Source organism: Sesamum indicum, linkage group LG4 (assembly GCF_000512975.1).
Source record: "Sesamum indicum cultivar Zhongzhi No. 13 linkage group LG4, S_indicum_v1.0, whole genome shotgun sequence".
Classification (NCBI taxonomy): Eukaryota; Viridiplantae; Streptophyta; class Magnoliopsida; order Lamiales; family Pedaliaceae; genus Sesamum; species Sesamum indicum.
Window position 1 is genome coordinate 4,155,933 of NC_026148.1, and position 25,694 is coordinate 4,181,626.

Sequence of the window (25,694 nt, forward strand, 5' to 3'; positions counted from 1 at the left end):
TTCCTTTTTTCTTTAGGCTATGGAAACTCGTTGCCTAGGTTGAAATTGACTAATAGGTTAGTAATTTAGTTCGAGTTATTTAAGATTCTGATGAACATGCATGTTACTATTTTTTTAAACCAAAAAAAAGGAAATTCGTTACTTGGCGATTTCTAAAAAAAAATATTTTTTTTAGTTAATCACGACTCGACATATTAATATTAATATATTATAATAAATTATATTAATGTAATTAATAAATAAATAACCGATCCACTGTGGTTATATTGTTGGAGAAAATTACCAAAAAAATGTCAGGTTTTTTAAAATTAACGTATATGGTAATATTGAATTAATCTCTTTGTGGATACGATAACACCTGTCCATTGATAGTCCTATTAAAATTTAACTTCGTACCAATCATTTCTTTTCTTTATTTTCGATCGGGCTCACCAGCTGTAACCTGGTTCAAACTGATCCCTTGAAAATTTATCTGTTTGTTCTCTCTACCCTAACGTATTTTAATTTAAAATTGTGATAGTATATAAGTTTCAACAAAAATCTAAGTAAATTTTCTTGTAGTCGAGAATACATAATAACTTATATAAAATTTTTAAATAAATATGCACTACGCACCTTTATTAACTTGGTTGTTGATGCATCCTGAAGGGGAATTCTAATGCAAATTCAGTTCGATCGAATTTGAATTAATTATATAGCAAGCAATACATTTGTCATGTGATGGATGGTACAGTTTAAAAAAAGTAATTAATTATATAATAAATATATTATACTTATTTTATAATTGATTTGATTCGACTCAACCTAATTCGAACAAGAATTATACCTTCCCTTTTTGGCAGGTTAGTCTTTGATTTTAATGCCTTCTCATTTATATTCATTTTTTTTTTCTCTTTTTGCAATAATATCGCAACTAAAATATAATTATAATTAATTTTAAGAATAATTACACTGTCATCTTATGAAATTTGGTGTAATTATATATACATTTAATATGGTCTGAAAATTACACGTAATACTTTCGACGTTTGTTTCTATCCAACAAATAAATCTATCCGTTAGTAAAATTTATAAAATTTGCTGACATCCATAAAAAGAATTAAAAAAAAATCATATTTATTTCAATTGACTTATTACAGATTTATTTAAATTTATTATTACTATAAATTAATTTTTTAGATGATTTAATGGAATAGCCGTAAGAACGATAGCCGCATAATAGATTAATATATATGGAAAGATAATTGTTGTTTTCTAATTTATAATTTTTATGACATAATAATATAAAAGTATGCGTATTAATTTATCTATTTTATGTTTTCATTCACATCTAATTATTACTATAAATTATTAATTAATAATTATTAACTCATCATTATTTTTATATATTTTCATTCACATAACGTTGTGATCTTATTCCAATCAAATCTTTCAACACATGTTCTTGATATAATTAATCAACGGCGTTGACCAAATATCTTAATTAATTATATATAAAAAAATATATATGTCACTGAGATATATTACTTTAAAATGAAAATTATTCGAGTCCCACTAGTTTTTGTACTTGATGAATCTGGATTAATTATTTTTTTATTAATATAATTTATTTAAATTTGAAATCACGACTTGGATTAAAAATTATTTTTTTAAAAAAAAAATTCTCATGTCGTCGTTTGAGACCACGACATCAAGTTGTGGTTTCAAATCCCGACTTGGATAATTTAAAAAAAATATATGTTTTAATTTTATCGCGACTCGTTATATTATTATTATTCTATTTAAATAAATTATATTAATATAATTTATTTATTTTTTAGTAATAAAAAAATAATTAACCCTGATGAACCTTCTCTATATATATATATACCGCAAAATTGCAAAACTACTCCCATAGTTTAGAATTATTTTATATTTGATTCCACAATTTAAGAAATTTTAAAATTAATCTTATATTATGTTAAAAATTAAAGAAAAATCTAAGATAATTGTAAAAAAAGACCCCATACGTTGCCAAAAGAGGTATTTCTTACAATGTTTTTGAACTCTTTTTGTAATTTTTAACGAAACCTAGGATTAATTTTATAATTTTACCATATATATATACTAGTTATTGTTCTACGCGCTTTTCACGAGTATATAAAAAGAACCATAATGTGAAATGATAAGATAAAAGAATTTTATGAAAGAACAAATTATAATTATAAATTATAATAAATGTGGAAAAGTAAAGTGAGAGAGAAATGTGGAAAAGATTTTCTTTTCTTTTTTTTTCCTCACTAATTAAATAAGTTTAACAAAGGGAGAGCGTAAATTCTTAAAATACATAAACGCTTCAAAATTTCATGCGCACGATACTGAACATCAAGATGAATATGACATAAATTTGATACTGTGTCCGACATGCCAAATATCATATCCGTAATTAAATAAATTTTAATACAACCGATGATTCGTGTGTTGAATACGTTTTAGTGGTAAAAGAGGTGTTTGAGTGATTTATAGTCCAAGCCATCATCTCTCCATCGAGATACCTTTTTGAAACAAAATGATGAGACTCACATGAAGTTACAACGGGAAGTTACTCGTATAAAAATATACGGATCGAGTCGTAAGTAACATAATTATGCATTATCCATGGGAATAAGACCATGCGACATTCTCAAGCCCATCGTCTGGGATACTGAAGATGTAGACAAATATCTCACATTAGTTATAGACGAGAAATTTTAGTGGCTTGTAAAACCTAAGGCCTCTATTCCCTAATAAGGTACATTTTCAGGATAAAAACATTAAAAAATATGAAATCAGAGGAGATACTACGTTATGCAATGGGGCATCGATCAAATGAAAAGTCACACCATTTGGCACTGTCTGTGAGAATGAGACCATGTACGCCCGTCCCAAGCCCCCGTCTGGAGATAAAAATACAGGCAAACATCCTACTTAATTGTAGTTGATGAGGTTTAGTGTTTTATAATCCTATAAATCTCATGTCTCTAATAATGTGTCCTTTTTAAAAAATAAAAAAACTAAAATATTATTAGCAAAGGGCATCGGATCGAGTCGGAAGACACGTCAGTTTTATAGCCATATTCGTATTATTTGGCATCTATTTTATTGTGTCTGTGTCAGTACATTATAAGTGATCAATGAGTTGTGTTTTTGCCTTTCTTGTGCGCATATTATTAGTAAATAATGGAGAGAAATTGTCTTTTCAAGATAGGCAAAATCCTATAATAAAGACCTCTATTTAATTCTCTTACCATAAAAGATTTTGCATTTAATTCACTCACTTAGAGAAAGTTTTAGTGAACGGCTGAGATGAGAGCAGCCGCAAAGTATTAATTGTCATAAAGAATTTGTCCCATTAGGATCTTGCAAAATCATTAAATATATGAGATAATTACACTTCTCTCTTTTAAGATTTGATGTAATTATATGTAGATTTTTTGTGGTTTTAAAAATTATATCTAGCACTCATGAGGTTTGTTTCTATCTAATAAATAAATCTCTCTGTTAGTCAAAATTGATTAAATTTGTTGATATTAACAAAAATATTAAACGAAAATTGATATCTACCCTTAATTGACTTAAAACTGACTTATTATAGGTTAAATAATTATTTTCGGACGAAACTACCCTTATAACAGTGAAGATATAACTCCTCACATGCATTAACGTGTGAAGATATATGAGGGTGATTTGGTTATAAATAGATTTATGGACCTGTTATAAGTCAGTAATAAGTTAATCGGGGTAAATATAATTTTTTTTCTCAATTTTTTATTAATATCAGCAAATTCGATAAAATTTGACTTATGTGGGACTTATTTGTTAGATAGAAGCGAACCTCAAGGTGTTAGATGTAATTTTTCAAACCACAAAAGATCTACGTATAATTATGCCAAACCTCAGAAAAAAAGAGTATAACTATCGTTAAATATATTTATGGGGCTACAATTATTTTTCATGTAATTATTAGTTATACCCATTAAATAATTTTTTAAATTCTCTTATCAACATTAAGAATGGACTTATTTTTTAAATTTAATTATAATATGCATTCGTATAATCAATTATAAGATTACAAATTTAAATATCTTAATAACTCTATTTTTTTTTTCTGAAACCATATGTATTAATTAAATCAATTATAGAGCTATGCCTATGAACGAAATTCTCTACTATAGTTTAGTTTAAATATTAAAATAACTACAATAATTTCTTATATTCTAGCTCAATCCCTACCGAGACTCAAAAGGTTATATAGGTGTTAATATGCAATTTAATTAATTATTAATCACTAAACTTTTAAATTAATGACTGCTCTAATTAATCCAGCCTACTACTATCTAATATTTTTTTAATTTCATGAAAAATAAGAGAGTGAGTTAATAGTGCTAATAGTTAATTAATATTTTATTGCATAATAATATTCAATTTTGAGTTGAATGAAAGTTATTCACGTTACAAATATTAGTCTTATTATTTTTAATATTTTCATTTTTAAATTTTTTAATCTTTCATTATTTGTTTGAAAAATGAGAAATCATATTTGTGTTTTTCTTTTCTTTTTTTTTTTGTAGACATTTATCAAAGGATTAATGTAATTTACTTCTTTTAATATTGTAAAATGGGTAAATTATTTTTTATAATAAAATATGAAATAATTTATCTCTTTTAGCTTTTTATAATGAAGCAATATACCTTTCTAGTGTAAATTATTTCATTTTAAAAAATATAGAGGGTGAATGACTGCATTTTAGAAAAGGAAATAATGCAAGCAACCTCTTGGTGATATCGCAAATGAGCAAATTACCCCATAATAAAAAAATAAATAGCGATTTACCTCCCTATATTTTTAAAATACAATAATTTACCCTCTATAATTTTTAAAATGAAGCAATTTACCTCCCTGTATAAGGAGGTAAATTGCTTCATTTTAAAAAGTGTAGAGGGACAAATTGCTATAATTTTTTCATAAGGGGGTAATGTACTCATTTTTCATAAAAAGGTAATCTTCTTATTTGCAAACTGAAGGAGAATTATTTGCATTTTTTCCCATTTATCAATTAGATTTTTTACTATAAATTTTTGTTGTATGTTTTATTTAAATTAATATGTACAATTATATATAAAATTATGTTATTTATTGTATTTAAAAAAAAATTATACACGTGTACAATAAAAAAAAATACAATCCGCACATTTATGACCAAGCAATTAATCAACTTTGGTGGGGGGACAAAATATATTGAATTTGAAGATCTTGGAACAAAAATTGACATCAAGCCGAAATATCAGGTGCAAACCCAACACACATTTACTACTTGTCTGAAAAGGGGGTAAATAGTGCATCTGAAAAGGGGGTCTGAAAAATAGTGCCACAATTAAGGGGAACAATAAACAATAAAAAGAATCGAGATAATTACACGCTTCTCTCTCTTGAGGTATGGTGTAATTATATTTATATTTTCTATAATTTGAAAAAATTATATTTAATATTTTTAAAGTTTATTTCTCTCTAATAAATAAGTCTTTTCGTTTGACAAAAGTCACTGAATTTGTTAATATTAACAAAAAAATGTATGAAAATTGATAGATTTATTACTGACTTATTGCAGGTTAAATAATTTTCTTCGTCTGAACTCTCGTTGTAAGCAGTGGAGATATACCTGCTCACACGCATTAACGCGTAAAGAAGTATGGGAGTAGTTTAGTCATAAGAAGACTATTCTGATCTACGATAAATCAGTAATGAGTTAATTGAGGATAAATATAGATTTTTTTTATTTTTTTATTTATATCAACAAAATCGATGAATTTTGACTAATAAACAGACTTATTTATCAAATATAAGCAAACTTTATGGGTGTTAGATGTAATTTTTCAAATAACAGAAAATTTAAGTGTAATTATACCAAAATTCAGGAGAGGAGAGTGTAATCATCACAAAATAATAAAAAAAAAAGGTTGAGCTCTCACAATGAACTCGACTTATATGAATGTAGGTATTTAATATATTTTTAATAATAGTATATTATTTTTTATTTACTTTAAATTTATTAATTAATTTAGAAATATTAATACAAAAAGTGAAAGAGAAGGAATCAAACTGGACTACTGCCAATAATATTCGGCTCAATTATTTCAATAATATTAAAGAGAATTGCAAACTATATTTTGGTCTCTTTGCAGTTTTTTTTAATATTATTGAAATAATTAAACCAACAAAAAAATAACATGGTTTATGAAATTGTGGGAAAAACAATAAAGTAAAAACCCAGAAAATAAAATTAAAAAAATAGTTTATAAAAAGTAAAAGAAGGTAGTGGGACCCACTTATAATAAGGCCCACTAAAAACCATGAAATTACCTTTCTGGGCACCATCAGAAGCTGTAAAACCCCAGCACTCTGCCTGCACCCTTCAAAAGTTTGAGTTAGTTGTGGCGAATGACCCTCAACACCCACCCTACCCCCCACCCCCACCCTCATACCTCTATTTATAACACCATACTCCATTTTCTCTTCATTCAACTTCCCTCGCCTCATATTCTCCGCCTACCATTTCCCCTAAACCTCAAAAGTAACTATCTAACTACATTTCTACTTTTCCCCTCTTGAAAAATGCTGAGAAATTTGCTCATTTCATTGCTTTTTTGGTTTGTTTTCTGCAGGGAAAAATGGGTTTTCTTGGAGCTTTGTTGGTCGGTTTTCTTGCAATGGTTTCACATGTTCATGGGTATGGAGGGGGTTGGATTGATGCCCATGCAACCTTCTATGGAGGGAGCGATGCTTCTGGAACAATGGGTATATATACTGTTGTTTGCACAATTTTCACCCATTCTTGTAAAGACGTTTTTGGCTGACTCTTTGTACTTTCTCAAAATTCTTCAACAGGTGGGGCTTGTGGGTATGGGAATCTCTACAGCCAGGGGTATGGTACAAACACTGCAGCGTTGAGCACAGCCCTTTTCAACAATGGGCTGAGCTGTGGCTCATGTTATGAGATCAGGTGTGTGAATGAGAGGAGATGGTGCTTGCCAGGGTCAATTGTGGTGACTGCCACCAATTTCTGCCCCCCAAACAATGCCTTACCCAACAATGCAGGGGGGTGGTGCAACCCTCCCCTCCGCCACTTTGACTTGTCTCAGCCTGTCTTCCAACACATTGCTCAGTACAAAGCTGGAATTGTCCCTGTTTCTTACAGAAGGTAATTAGCCTAACATTAATTAATCTCCTTAATTAACTCATAATCTCTGTTTTTTAGTACTAATTGTTGAATCCCACGTTAACTTTGGTCTTAAACTAAGGACTAAACACCTCTTTAATGGCTTCTTGGTGCGTTCTTCACTCACATTAACATCTTTAATTGTCTGTTTGTGGTCACTAATCACTAAGTTTCTTCTGGACAGTTTTGCCCTCATCTTTTATCCCCCTCCCCTCTCTACCCTCTCTGAAACTAAATTCTTGAATTTTGTGGCTGCTGTTAGGTTTCCCATTTGGCCCCTCAACTATGAAAAATCTGCAAATTTGACCCCAAAAACTTTTGACTCTGAACATTTGTAGGGTACCCTGCAGAAGAAGGGGTGGTATCAGGTTCACAATCAACGGCCACTCCTACTTCAACCTAGTACTCATAACCAACGTCGGCGGTGCCGGCGACGTACATGCAGTTTCCATCAAGGGATCGAGGACCGGTTGGCAGCCCATGTCAAGAAACTGGGGCCAAAATTGGCAAAACAACGCATACCTCAACGGTCAAAGCCTCTCGTTTAAGGTCACCACGAGCAATGGCCAAACCGTCGTCTCCTACAACGCAGCCCCAGCAAGTTGGTCCTACGGCCAGACCTTTGCCGGAGCTCAATTCCGTTGAGACGGATGGACGTTGGTGTGGAGAGACTACCCACGACTAGATGGACTACTCTTTTCCCTAATGGGAGTTAGGTGTTTGGACATTCTACCAATATATTGGTCACTAGTATTAGTAGTGTGACTTATTTGCAATTCTAGTAAAATTAAGGGGCCAAATTTTAAATGGTCCTTGTCTTTTGAGTTTGAAAGGAGGGTGGATTTTCTTTTTTTGTTTTTCTAATTTTTGTCTGTTTATTGTCCCTCTGTGTTGTAAGGGAGACGGTTGCTGAGGTGGATTTATTACCACCCGCTTTCAGATTAAGTAGTAGTAGTAATTATAGTACTCTTTTTATAGTACACTTTGCTGTGGTTGGTTTTGTATGAAAGCAAGATGTAAATTCAATTTGACTAGTAATGAAATGGCTTGTTTCTACCTACAATTATTTCTAATTTATGTTAATGTAATATATTTGACCTGTAATAAATTAGAGGTAAGTAATTTATACATAGTCCGAACATGTGGTAAATGTTCGGTTAGAAATCTTTTTTCTTTAGTTCAATAAAAAATAAAATTAATCACACTTAGACCCCATTTAAAAACGTAAAATTATATTTTTTACTAAATAAGATTTAAAATTATATTTACAGTCTTTCTAAAAGTCATTGTTTACGCTTGTCCCTTTTTTGTTACAATTTGATAAAAAATATTGACTTTAGCAAGTAAATATACTTAAACATTCTTATAAAATAATTTTATACTTATAAAATAAAAAGTATAACGATGTTACCTCATTCTATATACATATATAAAATTTCTATTGTCCCTTTATAAGTACAAACAATACACATGAAAATGCTTAAATGAACGGATAAAATTAAAAAATTATGTAATATTTTTTTTTTGTCCAAATCCTACCTAGAAGTAGTTCAGTTAAATGGAGAATTTTCGAAAGGGGTGTTAGTATAATTTTAAAATTTTTATGGGAGAATTTTATATTTTTAGAGATGAATCTAAGTGTAATTAACTCCCATAATTATTTTCTTTCTTACAATGATTTTAAAACCTATTTATACTTCTTAGAGCATTTAATAGGGGGTGCAAATTTTTTTTCTTTCTCCCAATTAACTATTTTCATCTTAACATATGTTTTTTTTTCATGATTAATTTAATAAATGCATACAATCACAAAAATGTATGCTTCTTCTCCAATTTCTCTTCCTCTAAATGTTTTATGTTTCAATATTTTTCTCGTCCATCAATGTGGGTTTGGAAAATTCTATAAATTATGTTTTATTGCATATTAAGTCATTGGTATTACATATATATATATATATATTTATTTATATACAATAAATTCAAATTTGACCGAGGAAAAATATATTAGAGGACAAAGAAGACTACACTTTTTTAGGGTTGTACATATTTACCAAATTGACAATAAAAAAACTATTTTGTTTATATAAAAATGGTCAATTGCAGGTAAGTAATACGCCTTATTACATGCCCCGAATTTGGGATGAAAATAGGTTCAGGTCCATCTCGAACCCAGACTAGCATGATTGGGGTGGGTTTTAAAGCCTTTAGCGGATTTTGGAGCAGGTCCTAAGTTTAAGTAGATTGGATTTGAACCCACTCGATAATTTTTTTGAAATATTTTTTATATACTTATGTACGGGTTCTCTGCCCTTGCGGAGATGGAACGACAGAAGTTTTAAGACCGAGCTGGTCAAGGCAACCATAGCCAAAGAAAGAAAACCAAAAGAGCCGGTTCCGACCTTGAGGTCTATTCTCGTCTTTCCCCTTATGTACTGCCAAGCGGTATACATTAATATATATAAGATAATATGTATAATTTATTTATACTTACATATAATGCATATACTTAAGTAGATAGACCTTCTTGCGGGATGTGCGCCCCAGATCCCTAGGGTAGTTGTTGCAATCCTTGGTGGTTCACCTAGATTTTCGAGCCTTCTGAGTAGCGATGTGGCCATCATTTTTCCAAACTGGCCAAATAGTATGTTGCCACTTATACATGGGACGAGTCGGTTTCAGTTCATATCCATGTCATCCTCCCCTTGGCGTAGGGCAAGTTTGTAGGCCCTCTTCCACGCTATTTTTTACATGACGGACTCCTCAGAAGGGTCTGGGCTTAGGCCTAGGGCTGTGTATCTCCCTAGACTTTGGTTGGGCCTCCAGCAAATTGGTCCTCTCCCAAATCCAATAAATTTTTGATGGGATAGGTCCTAAGTTTCGACAAATTCGTTTCAAACTCGCCTCGTTGCTATCCTCGATCCTAAATTGTATAAATGAACATTCAAATTATTGTAAGATGAACTTTGGGCTGAATAAAATAAAAGTGAATTGACAACTTCAAACTTACACGTGTTTGAATTGTTTGTCCTTAATTTATTCTCCGTCAATGTTATTTAAATATTTAAAACATTATAGAAATATTATTACTAGAGCTTATTCATATTACAAGTTAAAAATTGAGATGTAGATACATTGATATGAGGTATTAGCCAAGTGCCACACAATTCACAGCTGCTTGTGTTGTGTTGTTCCAAGAAATTAAATGAGTTTGTCAAATTGACTCTTTCTTTGACTAGTCTTGACCTGCAACATCTGATTCTTACCTCAGTACTTAATTAAAGTATGGCATTTCTTTTCAACACTTCACACTCTCTTCACAGTGGCATGAAGATTTATAAAATGAGTGAACTGTAATTTACCGATGTGATAGTGAAAATGAGCACATTATCTCCCTATGAAAAAAATATAACAATTTATAAATGAGGTAAATTGCTTCATTTTAAAAAAATATAGGGAGATAAATTGTTGTATTTTAAAAAATATAAGAAAGTAAATTGCTATTTATTTTTTTATAAGGGGATAATTTGCGATATTACAAAGGGGTTACTTGTATTTCTTTTCTTTACAAAATTATGAATGGAATAAATGAAGAAATACAATAGAAAATAGGATATTAAGAACCCCACATTTCAGCATATTAAATTAGATTTATAAATTGTTCAAAGTGTGGGAATATTTTTAAAGTATTTAATACATCAAATTAGTTATTTTAGGAGGTTTTAGACTTAACGCAGATATGGACCGACAATGGTAAATAGCAATGATGTCTTAATTTAGGTATTTACGGTTGAGATTTCATGAATAAATTTTTGAATAATTACATTTTCATCTTCTAAGGTTTGGTGTAATTATATGTAAATATCTTGTGATTTAGAAAATAAATCCAGCATTCCTGAAATTTGCTTTCACCTAACAAAATAAGTCCCTCTGTTGGTCAAAATTTACCGAATTTATTGATATTTTAACTCGATTGACTTATTACAGACTTATTGTAGGCCAAATAAATCTTTTTATGAGTAAATACCCTCATACTTTTTCATGCGTTAATGCATATGAGGAGGTATATTTTCACAGTTATAATGACAGTTTAGTTTGGAAAAAATTATTTGATTTACAATAAGTTAGTAATAAGTCAATTGAGGGTAAATATGATGCTTTTCATTCTGCTTTTTCGTTAATATCAACAAATTCAATTAATTTTGACTAATGGATGAAGTTATTTGTTAGACGGAAGCAAATTTCAAAAGTGCTAGATGTAATTTTTTAAAACACAGAGGGTCTACCTGTAATTATACCAAATCTCAGTAAGAAGAGTGTAATTGTCCCATAAATTTAAGGTCATGTGTTTGAGTCCCATATAGATATTTGATGCATTTAATTTGAGTTTATTATAAATGATATTTATCTAACTTAATATAAATTATAATTTATATATTGATTTATTGTAATATAAATTTATTAATCGAATTAATATATTGATATAAAGTAAATAATAATTTATCCTCTTGTGATATTAAAAATGAGCAAATTATCATTTTATGAAAAATAAATAGCAATTTACCCTCCTATATTTTAAAAAGTAAAGCAATTTACCTCCCTGTGTTTTATTTTTCATAAGAGAATTATTTGTCTATTTCTCATAACATAGGTAGATCGATTGCAATTTATCCTATTATATATTGTAATAGATATTTAACAAGAAACAAAAAAGAAATAAAAATAAAAATAGCGGCAAATAAATTTGAACAATGGCGCAGTCTTCAACAGTGTTGGTGGGAGAACGGAGAGCGGGACAGTGATGGGTCAAAGCTGGAGGCAGTCAGTCTGTCTTCATTTCATTGGCCACAAACACATATCGAGTCTCGAGCCCCGTGACCTTTGAAAAGCCTGTCATGTAGCAAACCAACACCACCACCTTTTCAACTATTACTTGGGGTGAAGTACGCCTTCCATAGCACAATTACTGTTAAAACTAAATTAAATTATTCCATACTTAACAATATCTTGAAAATTGGATCCGTTATCATATTGGATAAGTTACTGGGTCACTGAATTACTGATTTGATCGATAGAATTGGATTAAAAATGGTCAAAATCAATTTTTGATTGGTTATCAAGTTTATATCGATTTTAGCCGATTTTTATTGGTTTTTACTGGTTTTGACCATACTGAATTTGGACATATGAATGGGGTCAGACACATGGTAGGTTCCAGATCGAATTGGTCGGTCTGGTCCGATCCTGAAAACACTGATACTCAATTGAATTGATCAAATTTTATTAAATTTTGTAAATTTAAACCTTAACATAGTCTTTTGGTTCGATAAGCTGTTGATCTCTTTTGAGTCGTATAAAAATAATAAAGTATAGTTCAAAAATATTAAATTATTTGAGTCCGATTTATGTTTAAGCAAATTAAAACTTATTTGAGCCTTGATTAGATTAATAGTCAAACATATCCCTACTTGCAATTGCATTTATTCATTTATAACCTAATCATTTAACTAGTCACAAGTGAGAGTAAAAATGGATGTATAAGAAAGTTTTAATGTTTGGTTAGGAGAACGAAGTAAAATTGGATGAAATGTCTCCGGTGTTTAATTTTGTTTTTGCTCAAAGTTTGTCGGAAAAATAAAGTATAAGGCCAAAAAGAAAAAGACAAAATATATTCTATTTTTTAAAATTATTTTATTACATATACATATATAATTTTTCTTCGATTCTTTTTTTCTTTCCGCTGATAACATGGATACATAGTTTTTTTGAAAAGATAATCAAATCGCTGGAAAAACTACTACGTGGTTGACCATTGATTATAATTTTTATGTTATTTCCACTAAATAATTCAGAACAAATGCACAATGCTCATTTGATGAACATTTTTACATAGGGAATATTTTTATTCTTATTTGATGAATAATTTTACTAATAAGATTTTTGAATTTTTTATATATTAGCATTACTTTAGTATAATATTAACTTATTTGTTTTTAGAATAAAATAAAGAGAAAGGGCTAATCAGTAAAATTGCAATAACTAGTCTTTTCTTCTCAATATATTTTTCTCATACCAAATAATAAAAAGTATTTGAAATTTACATTTAATCCAATCATATCAAACAACTTGTAAAAAAACTATTATTCTTCTCCTCCTCCTTGTCTTTTCACTTCTCTCCCCTTTTCACAGTCCATTTTCTCTTATTTGAACCAAACAAACCCTTAGTGTTTATTATAATAGCTTCCATGAAAAATAATTTGAATTATCATAAATTTTTTTATTTAAAACAGATTAAATTCAACCTAAAGTTTAGAATTTTTATAATTAGTAAAAAACTATATAGAGACTTATATGGTTACCGTCCTCATATTATTTTGTACTTAACGTCCTTGATATTGATAATGAGTAAGGGGAAAAGATAGATTTGGTCCAGTAGATTGGGAGTAATTGATATATTTAGTCCTTTACTTTTAAGGTCAACGAATTTAATTGTAACTTTTGTAAAAGTGACCGTTTAGTCCAATTTTACTTCCACTTGCATCCTAACCTCATATAAGAGGAGACTTTACAAAGTATGCAATCGAATAAAAGTTTGAATTACGATGACAATAGGGAATATTTTTAAATTATGAAAATAGAGAGAAAAAATTTTCTTCTGAAAATTCTTGAAAAATTTGAAAACGGTCCGAAAAAGATTGACTTGGATATTCTAACAAAAGAAGAAAAGAAGAGATGGTCTCGAAATTACCATGTCCGACATACGCTACCATGAAATGCGTGTGAGACGCCTACACCCCATATATCTATGGTAGATACCAACTAGGAGAAGCGGAACGAGTAATTTTTTGAAAACCTACGGCTCTAAAACAATAATTAGAGAAAGAGATTGGAAAAAACTTGAGTCGGACACCTCAAAAATTTCTAGATCTAAGAGAGATCCAAAAGACAATTCAAAACTCTTGATATAGGTTAATCTATTTACATATGAAAATAGATCTCTTGAGCGAGATGCTTAAGATCCTCCCAAATCTATACAAAGATATAACAAATCTAAAAGCCGAAGTTACAAATATAAAAAGAAACCAAAAGAATACCCATTAAACATCCAAATCTTACCGAGAGCTAGCGAATCAGGGATGCCTACAGACCAATACCTCTTCTACATCAAAAGGGAAAGGCGATGGAGATTCCAAATCCAAAGATGAGAGAAGATCTAATCCTTGAATCCATCAGATCTATAAAATAATAGAAATATCGAGGGTAGATTTATCCGATCTATACGAGTTAGAAGAATCCTTTTCTCAACTTGGGATTGTGGATTTGGTCAACGTTCAAACCAATAAAATGACTTCAGCACTACCATCGCCAAAGGGGAGTACATTCAATATTTTGAAAACCTGACTGAAATTACAATCTACATGTCAACCAATTGTAACAATTACGCCTAATAAACAGTGATAAACTGACTTACAATGGTTGAAAAATTGTTCGAATGCACAGAATCGGCTTGATGCACCGCGGAAGAACTACTATCGATTAACCCTAGAATTCGAAAAAGGGGTATTGCAAAAAATTACAATCGGTAAATGATTTAAGAAATGGTTGCAGAGACCGACAAGGGGTTGCCGAAACTTACCTCGAAGATTGTTGTCGACGTCGTGCCATTAATTCATACAGGTAGATGGTTCGGCTTCACCTGAAGATGTGGAATGGGAAAAAACAGAAATGAAAAAATGAGGAGAAAGATAAACTAGGGCGAAAGAAAGCCAAGGTTGAATTTCAAATTCGAAGGGTACAAAAAAGTAATTTTAGAGTTAAAGTATCCCACTTGATCTGGGATTGTAAACATATTTTGGCGGATAAAATGTGGATTGTGTATGGCCTAGTAAATCTCTATATAGCCTGTCCCATTTTGGACAATCCACCGCATTGTTCCAAATCAATCCCAGGATGGGATATCCTATCCCATCCAGTAAACACGGTCATTGAGTATTGCTAGGGTGTTTCTTATTGCATCAAATTAAAGCATAAACCTATTAATTAGTTATCATTACGTATTAGGACATCTGGTATGTTTCGTGGTGTTCTTAATAAACTCGTACATTTTTTTTAAGTTTTTTCAGAGCATGTCCTTTGCTTATTTTTTCTTGTTAAATAGATCCCGCCTACTCCAATTCAACAATATTTGTATTAAGCTTTAAGATATTATATTCGGGGAATATAAATTTATAAAAATAAGATGTCAGGAGTTTATAATCTAGGAATGTGCATCTGCAATTCAAGAATTATTACAAGGGCTTTTTCACTTGGATGATCATATCTTTGGCTGAAAATTTTATTCAAATGTCGACTCAAACGAGTTTCGAAGGGGCATATATTGCAAAATTCAAAGATTGACGGGTTTGTATTGTGGGATATTTGAATATTTTATTTTTACAAGAATTTCTCCGAAAAACATGCCTATATTCAGCCTTCATTTTGTTTTAAAAAATCAATTGAAAGTAGCTGATTTCATGTATAAGAATGACTTGCAAATTTAGCGCCAACAATTTCATCGATTTCCAACCATGCAATGGTCATGTACACTTTTTTCTTCCAATTCGTTGAAGTAAACTGCGCATGCCCCTCACATGTTTTTCAGACAGGCCTTTCCGCTTGGGACCATAAGTGTCGAGACTTTTGAAATTGTGGAACATTAGTTGTTGAGTCCATAAAGTGGGATCGAAAATGCAACATCCTGTATCCAATGGAACTGAAAAAGTGCAATTTTCCCAAAAAAAAAAATTAAGTAAATAAAAAATACATAGAAGAGGTTACAATAACTTTAATGTTATTTAAATTTCTTTTGGCATAAATATATGCATGTAAGAAAAAAAAAATAGTACGATGGAGCATTTTAAAAAACAACTGAAAGAATCTTGTTGATGGGCTTTTATCAATTGTGGACGAGATCAGGTTTCTTAATTAGCTCGTACATAACTTTTTGGGATTAATTTTTTTAAGTGGGCCTGACACGTGGATTGATGGGCAACATCCAGCCTGATTAAGTGTTGTACCCGCCAGACTTCTTTCTTTATGGACCCAAAACACTACTTTCAAATCCGACCCGGGACCTACCCGCCCGTCAAAACAGAAGTTGCAGCCCAAGATTGCGTTACCAACTTCGTGATGTCTGATTCAGGTGAATTAACACGTGGCGGTTAATCATTGGGTGTGCAAAGTTACCCAAGAACATTCCACAACCGTCGATAAGTTAATTTCCTAGTCCATCTGTACTTTGTGCAATGATTAAGTTATCTTAGGAATCAACTTTCTGTTAATATCCCAACAACCCCTCCAACCTTAATTAGCTAGGAATATATACATATATATATATATAACATACATGAATTACTTTTATTCATGATCATCATCATCATATAAGAATCCAATCACACAATTCTTCTTCTTCTTCTTTTCTGTTTTTGCTTTATCTCCTCTTCTTACAATCTGAAGGAATCAATAATGGTGAATAAGAACGTCAAGGATTCGAGGAACATGGGAAGGGCAACAACCTCGACGATCTTGAGAAGTCCAAGTAATTCCAAGATAACAAAACGGAGCATGCATGCAACCAACAGTAGCATGATGGACAATATCCCTAGAGAATTACTGATTGAAATATTATGTCGACTTGCGCATACTTCATTTACGGACATCCATAATGCCAAGTTGAGGTATGTATATATTCTTTTCTACTGTTGAAACATGAATGAATATTCTTGCATGCAAGATCTTAATGCCTTTTCTTGATTAATATAGTAATTTGAATACTGTAATCTGATCTCAGTTAGTTGAAGAAAACTAATAGTTATGTGTTTTTGGTGCATCTGAGTAGGATGAGTTGGTCTTCTTGCAGTACTACTTCTCTAGACATATTGCTTTTAATTAATTAGGGGTTCTTTATTTTCCAGCTGCAAAGATTTTCATGAAGCAGCGGAGGATCCATGTGTATATCAAAATATGTCCTTAGACAATTTCCCTTTGGTAGCATGGAAACCCTTAACTAAAAAGGAAGAAGCTTTCTTCACAAAATGCCAAGACTGTCAAAATCCAGAGATTCCGTATAGACAAGCAGTGGTAAGTAATGTGTATATTTTTTATATGAAAAGACTAATAGATACAAAGTCCATTTGAACAAACAAAAAAGACAAAATCCGACCCCTCAACTTTTCTTTACTTTGATGGTGTAATTTTCTTGACTCATTTCAGCTCGACTACTTCACTGGAAAAGGACCTAAATCAGCACTCGCCCACCTCCAAGGGGCCCTGAACGCAAATCACATCGGAGCTTTATACGTTACGTGCATCATCCTTCTCTTTAGTGGCGAGGATGAGTTGAAAGCATGTGGCATGAAGTTGATGGCCGGCATGAAGAAGTCCAAATATGTGAGGGGAAAACTGAAAGAGCATCGTGATAGACTGAAGAGCATGTTGAGGACAATGTGGGTGGAGAATCCAGCTTTGAGGCGCCGGCCGGTGTGTTGTACCAAACAAGATAACCACAGGAGGAGAAGTAGTTGGGAAGACATGGTTGATGATGCAGACGTGCACTGTGAAGGTTGTAGTGTAGATTCTGAGATTAAATTTCTCCTTGACAGTTTACCTCGATTGTAATGATCGCAACATTCAATTTCTTACTTTGTCTGAATTGTGTTTTGAACTATATTGTTGTAATTCGGCTGCCCATTTTTATCCAAACAAGAACAACACATAATCGGGCTCAATCAATGTAGTCAACGGGGAAATTCTAACTTGAATTCGACCTGTCAAACTCAAATTCATTATATGATAAATACATTGTATTTGTTGTATGATTAGTGTATAATTCAGAGAAAATAAATGAGCAATTATATAATAAACGTACGAACACCTCCTTTGTGATTGATTTTATTCGATAAAATTTGATTCGAACTAAAGTTTTTCTTAGTCAATATATGCATATACGAGTCCAGCCCATTTAACAAATAAAACCCAAAAGAGCTGTGGACGAGCTAATTACAAATGTGCTTATCTTCAAACCGGGAAGGAGGGGGGGGGGGGGCTTTGGGATGTATTTTTGGTTAGATTAGTGGGAAATTTTTACGTACGAGGGGCTGAAATACTACAAATTATGTCGAATATAATTTCATGTTAAATTAATAACTTAAATGCTAATCCCGTTATAAATTATTAATTTATAATGAAATATCAGTGTTGTAAATTCAAAGTTTAGATCGTTTATGTATATGTTACGTACATATTTAATGTATGTTCATATATATACTGAACTTCAATACCTCTTCAAAATGAAATTTTGACACACCATAAAAGAATCAGAAATATCGATTTATTAATTAAAAAAAACAGCGATTGATAAAAGAATTAAATAACTGAAATATAAAAATAAAAACTACTACAATTCACTGCAAATATAGTCTATAATTACTATTATATGATTAAATTGAACTAATAAATAGTAAGTCCATATTTTTTTTAGGCAATAATTGATTAATGGTCAAACATCGAAATCGGATAAATTAGGATTGCATGACAAAAATATACAATTCAAAAGCTTAATGTTCAAATTCAGATATGCTTATACTTCTCTCTCAGGATATGGTGTGTGTAAAATTCAAGAATTTAACAGAATTTAGAAGGTATTGCAATCAAAGACTTCTGCCATTTTGTCTTTGCCAAATCTTTAATTAACTCTCTTCTAAAAAAAAGTACCAATAAAATGAAGGGTTTAATACAATTTACTTTTATGTAATATTGAAAACAAGTAAATTTCCATATAAAAAAATAATAGCAATTTACTTCATGTGTTTTTTAAAATAAAACAATTTATCACCTGCTAAAGAGATAAATTACATCATTTTGTAAAACACGGAGAGGTAAATTGCTACATATTTAAAATACAAAAAAATAAATTATCAATTCTTTTTATAGGGGGTAATTTGCTCATTGGCAATATTATAAGCGGTTGATTGCATTCTTTTCCTAAAATGAATGAATTCCGGGGGTATTATTATCTGCATCTCATGAATCTTATCCTTTACTAATTTTGCTTATTGATCTTTTCCGCAATCGCAACTAATTAGCATAATCAAAATCCTATCATAATGTTTGGATTTATTTTCTGAGTGTTTTGTTGTATATGGAGATAGAGAGAAAAACAAAGATAAATAGTATGTGTTAGAAATAGTATGTATGTTTGGATTTGTTTTTGGAGATAATTTAAAATAAGTATGGTATGTTTAATGTTATGTTTTGGGAAACAAAAATTACTATTCATTATCAAATCATTGTCAAATCATGTCTTTTTTATATATATTTATGTATATATATGTATGTATTTATGCTAAAACAGTTTAAAACACCTAGATAAGGTGTTTCTAAATGATGGCAAACATTGGGTATGTTTTGACTCGTCCCGAAAATAACTTGAAAATGAAAATAAACATAGTGTAAGAGTCTAGGTCTGCGAAAATAGTTATTTTTATTTGTTCTTTTTTTTTTCAAAAAGGATTAAAGATGGTTCGCTAATTAACCCAAACCCGAACTGTGAAAATATCTTTTGCCCACACCATAATATATGCACAATCATAAGATTTCTGGACGAATTAAATGCCACACATTCAGTATATTTAAATCGTGGAATGAAACAAAATTTGGTAATAAAACCCAACGGGTGAATAGCAATGTACTCCTCTATGATATTAAAAATAAGTACATTACCCTTTTATAAAAAAAATATAGCAATTTATACTTCTGTATTTTTTAAAATGAAGCAATTTACGTAAATTGCTTTATTTTCAAAATCATAAGAGGGTAAATTGTTGTATTTTAAAAAATATAGATAAATCTCTATTTATTTTTTCATAAGGGAGTAATTTGCTCATTTGCAATATCACAAGAGAGTTGCTTGCATTTTTCCCAAAAACCAACCATCGATCCCTTGAGGTGATCATTAGTTATAGACAGTTGATGCATTACAAAAAAACGTTCCTAACTATCCGAACACATCAAATTACATCAATGTACCAAACACCCTAAAATTTGCAAAGCAATCCCAACCATATATATTGGTTACAACGTGCATATTGGAGTAGTTGCCCAAGTAGAACAGTATCGTTGGTGTCTACTCCAATACAAAGACCATTTACATCGTTAGTCAGCACATCGTTCGACGAACTCCACAACTGTCCGCACAATGCCCGCACACGCTAGAGCCTTTGCCTGCCTTATTGGCAATTTTGATGCTGCACCATGCCACATCGTTAGACTGAGCATGACTGCTGCAACAACCCTTGTGAACTAGCCTATGGTCACCGGGGTTTCAACATCTAGTAATTTTTTGCCCGTTGTGCATCCTAGTTTTGCCTAAAACTAGTCAGCCTTTCATTCGATCTCACAAGTAGTTCGTATTTGATATAGTGTTGAATTGCATTCAGCAAGCTAAAAAAAAAACCATATGCACAAATTAGCAACAAACGTAACTAATGCACAATCGTTTACAGGTAATTAACCCAATCTTGCATTAATCATCAAGCAAGAATACAAGGAACGCCTAGACTTGCACACGCAACTCACTGTGCAATTTTGATGCCGCAACAATACAAAAACGTGCAGTGAACGACCATCAACTGTTGGGCCACTCAGAATAAACTAACTAAGCATACAATTGGCACCAAGTGGATGACGATTGTCAAGGTTATGGACAATGCCAATCGTCTCCTACAATTCTATTCATGCTCTCCATAACTGCTTGAAAGTGCTCAGCAACCGCCCATCTCAACTGCCAAGCATAACTATTAACGTTGGTCAGCCCTGTGTGTCGCACGCCTCGTGATGCCTGCCCACGCGACATCAAACCAGTTAGGGGGAGGGGGAGAAGATCATAGTACAAGATCTTATGGTTCATTTTGAGTTGTTAACATCCCTTATCATTTCATGGGAATGTGTGGCGAAACCAATCCAATCTTACCACTTTTACCATTATCATAAATCTCAACCATGTTAGTTATCAACAAAAAAAAAAAAAAAAGAAAAAAAACTTTCAAAATGCGAAATTATAATTTCTAGATACTTTGAAATTACACTTACACCCCTTTTAAAAATTCATTGTTTACACATACCCCTTTTGTTAGGATTTGGATGAAAAACACCGACGTTAGCTAAAAAATTTGCATAAATTTCAAATTTTACCACACATTTAATATTTTTATGTAATAATTTTGTGCTTACGAGAAAAAAAATATAGTGATGTTAACCTCACTCCATATATATAGGAACACACCACCCCCTGTAATATCAGAAATGAACATATTACCTCCCTCTGTTTTTCTAAATGAAGCAAATTAAAAAACACAAGCCCAACGTATCAAAGGTAATGAATAGTATGTACAAAGACCTGATTGGGGAGACGATAGAGGTACATGTTGATGACATGTTGGTAAAGAGCTCGGACCAATTCCAACACCTAATGAATCTAGACAAATCCTTTAGGATGAGGAAGTACGGGATGAAGTTGAATCTGGCTAAAGGTACTTTTAAAGTCCGCAGTGGCAAGTTACTGGGATATCTTGTCATAGAAGAGGGATTGAAGAAGACCTAAAGAAGATTGAGGCTATATTGTAGATGCCCACACCTAGGTCTGTGAAAGACATCCAACGGCTTGTAGGGCGAATGTCATCCCTTAGTAGATTCATCTCCAAAGCTGCTTATAAGTGTTTGTCATTCTTTAAAATTCTATGAAATATGAAAGCTATTGAATGACTTGTTGAGTGTGAGAAAGCTTTTAATGATTTGAAGAACTACTTCTCTTCCCCTCTTTACTAGCAAATCTTATAGATGGAGAACCTTTATATCTGTACTGGCCATATTTGAATTCGTTTTAAACTCAGTATTAATAAGAGTTTTGGATCGGGATTAGTGACTAGTTTATTATGCGAGTTGTATGCTACAAGGCATTGAGAAGAATTACTTGGTAATTGAAAAACATGCATTCGTAAGATAGTCACTACGAGGAAGTTGAGACCTTATTTCTGGTCTCATGTTATAAATATATTAACTAACCAACCCTTAAAGCTAGTATTATACAAACTTGATGCTTCTCGAAGGTCAATCAAGGGTCAAGTTATAACGCCCCAAAAATTATAATATATAATTGGGAGACTAATTGGTAATTATTAAAAATTTAAATTTAATTAATAAATAAATTATAGATTGAATTTGGGATATAATAGAACTTGAAGAAATTAAATTGGAGTTCGTTATAATATTTTGGGACAATTTATATTAATTAAGAAAATTAGGAAGGACGTAATGGGTATTTTGAGAAAATTCTAATTAAATAACAAAATATATAATAATATATATATGTACATAATATATATATATATATATATATTAGAAAGTAATATATACAGATATATATATTAGTAAATAATATATCTACATATATATACAAAAGAAAAAGAAAAAAAGAAAGGATAAAAGATTTTGAGGGTGGGCCCACTACCCACCGCCCCACCTCTACTTATATATATATGTGTGTTCAATCACACCAACACAATCACAAATCTTAAAAAAATTGCAATTTTATTTTCTGTTTCAGTGGTTACGCGAGGTAAGATTTCTACTTTAATTTTTATTAATTTATATAATTATATTATTTAATTAGTTCGTTTATTAAATGTTGATTATACTAAGCGATGTACTATTTAATCGGAATATTTTATGGGTTTGGCTATTTAAAATAGTGTCTAAATTAAATATAGAATCGGATATAAAAATAATGTCGTTGGTTAATTAGATTATTAAATTCGTTAGATTTGAATATTGCTATAGCAATTTATATCATTCCATCGGAATTGCTAATTAAATACGCAATTCTACGTGTTGTTATTTAATTAAATTATATAATAGGGAGAAATTGATAAGAAATCCGTAGAAAAATTCCGAAAATTATATTTAATAAATGGTATGTTAATAAAGAGGAAAAACGAAGATTTGTATTTCGATAGAAGTGGAATATTAAAGAATTAGTAGAAATTGTACGAATAATATTTAATATTGTATTTAAAAGAAATTATGATATTCTCGATATATTAATTGTATGTGGTATAACTCACTATAGGACACGGGGGTGAGGTGAAAGGACTGACAATTAGCGATTGAGTAGAAAGAAACGTTGTGAGGTTGAGGTAAGTAAAATAATTGGTATTATCTATATATGTTCTCTTTATTTGTGGTATTACTATTATATGACTTTGTGGTTCATGCTGATATTGTTTTATCTGAAAATATATGCGTGGTGAATGATTTGATTTGATTGACGATACTGTGTACGTGGAATGTGAAAACACGTTGAAATATCATGTTTGTTGTGGATGTCTGAAAATGAGAATGTAATGATATATTGTTTTACGTTACTAGTTGCTTACAAGAATGGTGATATGTGGAAATGAGGGAGTGGTGGAAATTGAATATAATTGTGGCGTGAATACCCCTTGATGTGTTGAAAAGAGCTTTGATGCGATATGAGAAAGAAATGAAATGAAAAGAGCTTTGATGCGATATGAAAAAGATGTGATGTGAAAAGAGCTATGATGCGAAATAAAAGAGCTATGATGCGAATTGAAAGAGCTATGATGCGAAATGAGATTGATGAGCCGGCTGTCAAGGGGATTCACTTAAATTTATATAACGGTGAGATTGAGTTGACGGGAAAAACACGATATCACCTTCTGGTAAGCAAACTAGGAAAAAGAAAGTTTAATTGATTATTTTATTGTGAGATAGCTATGTGGTGTACTGTTGGAGTTAAATTGACTGTAATCCATGCATGTTGCCTACTTGTCCTGTTTGGACTGTGTTTGATGTACATATATAGATAGGGTCGATTATTTACTTATTGAGTGGCAGGATCATCCATCTGTTGATATTTTCTTTCAGGAGTAGACTTTGAGGTGTTTGACTGTTGAAGATTAGATCTATGCACTATACTCAGGCAGGTCGGGCCAGTATGTTGTTTTCTCCTCTTGTCAGCTAGAGTACAAATCTTATTTTGTTTGTATAAAGAGAACATAGGCGTAGCGATCAACTGTGGTGGATCACCTATGGTGTTTGATTTGTATATAAGTGATGTTGTGGGTTGACTATGTCGTTATGACGTTGTAATTATGTATGCATATTGATTAGATGATTATATGCATTTATATATATAAACACAGGGATTACTATAAGTATGACGTTTAGGGTAGATAGAGCCCTTGTAGCGAAGGGGGTGCTACATAGTGCTTGCAGATTTTGTAGTAGAGATGAATAACCAACGTGAAGAAGTCAACCAGGGAAAATGGTTCCTTCAAGTTTATGTTTCCTCGAGCTAACCCCAAGGGGGAGAACGTATCATTTTAAGAAATCAAGGTATCAAAATCGAGGTGGCTTTGAACCTAACGTTTAGAGTAACTAACAATGAAGTAAAGTATGAAACACTTATAGCAGGAACGAGATTAGCTTCTTAGTTGCGCGCAAAACACATGATCTTTACACAGATTCCCAATTGGTGATACAATTAACAGAACTTATGAGGCAAAAGAAGTAAACGTGGTCAGATACCTTCTAAAGGTATGAGAACTTTAACACTATTTTGTGAATTTTGAGTTATATCAAGTTCCGAAAGAAGACAACGAGAGGGCGGATGCACTGTCAAAGTTTGCAAGTGCATCTTACGGGATAAAATCTAGAAAAATCACCTAGCTAATCTCAGAAAAATCAAAAGTAAAAAGGTCGACAAAGACCCTTAACTAGAAAGGGCGAGCAGAGACCTTCAAGAGTAAGACCCCCAGGCCAAAAAATTAGAAGAGGTTTACATTACTGAATGTTCGCGCCACCTCGGACGATTGGAAAACATCAATGACCAAATTTCTCCAAGGGGAAAGATCAGATGATAAAGATTATAATTGATGGATGAGAATACGATCATCGAGATTCATGATACAAGAGAGAGAGTTGTATAAGAAACCACACTTTGGAATCCTGGTGAAATGTGTAAATATGGATGAAGCTATTTATGTGATGCGACAGATACATGAGGGTAGTTGTGGAATCCATTTGAGTGGAAGAGCATTGGCTTAGAAGATATTGAGGTAAGGATACTTCTAGCCAATGCTATCCAAAGATGCTCTGGAGTAGGAGTGCCAGACGAGTCTTTGCGAACCGATTCGATTTTGAGCTCGACTCAAACTCACCGAAAAAGGTCGAGCTTGACTCAAGCTTGATTCGTTTACACCCCTACCCTGGAGTTCTAAAAAAAGAGCAAAAGTTGCCAGTTCCACGCTAACATACCCCATACACCTTCGACAAACCTGATAAGTATTCCAGTGAATTATCCTTTCGATTAGTAGGGAATTGATATCTAAGAACCTTTTTCCCCCA

At 31.5% G+C, this 25,694-nt stretch overlaps 2 protein-coding genes across 2 annotated transcripts; both read left to right on the forward strand.

Annotated features, from left to right (window-relative positions):
* On the forward strand, positions 6,461-8,295 carry LOC105159984 (expansin-A10). Its single transcript, XM_011077221.2, has 4 exons — positions 6,461-6,590; positions 6,682-6,814; positions 6,905-7,217; positions 7,574-8,295. The coding sequence occupies exons 2-4, from the start codon at positions 6,688-6,690 to the stop codon at positions 7,878-7,880; spliced, it is 747 nt and encodes a 248-aa protein (XP_011075523.1). The 5' UTR covers positions 6,461-6,590; positions 6,682-6,687; the 3' UTR covers positions 7,881-8,295.
* LOC110011885 (F-box protein At1g67340-like) lies at positions 16,669-17,888 on the forward strand. The gene is made up of 3 exons (XM_020693469.1): positions 16,669-16,948; positions 17,186-17,351; positions 17,484-17,888. Exons 1-3 carry the CDS (start codon positions 16,737-16,739, stop codon positions 17,886-17,888), a joined length of 783 nt encoding a protein of 260 aa, XP_020549128.1. The 5' UTR covers positions 16,669-16,736.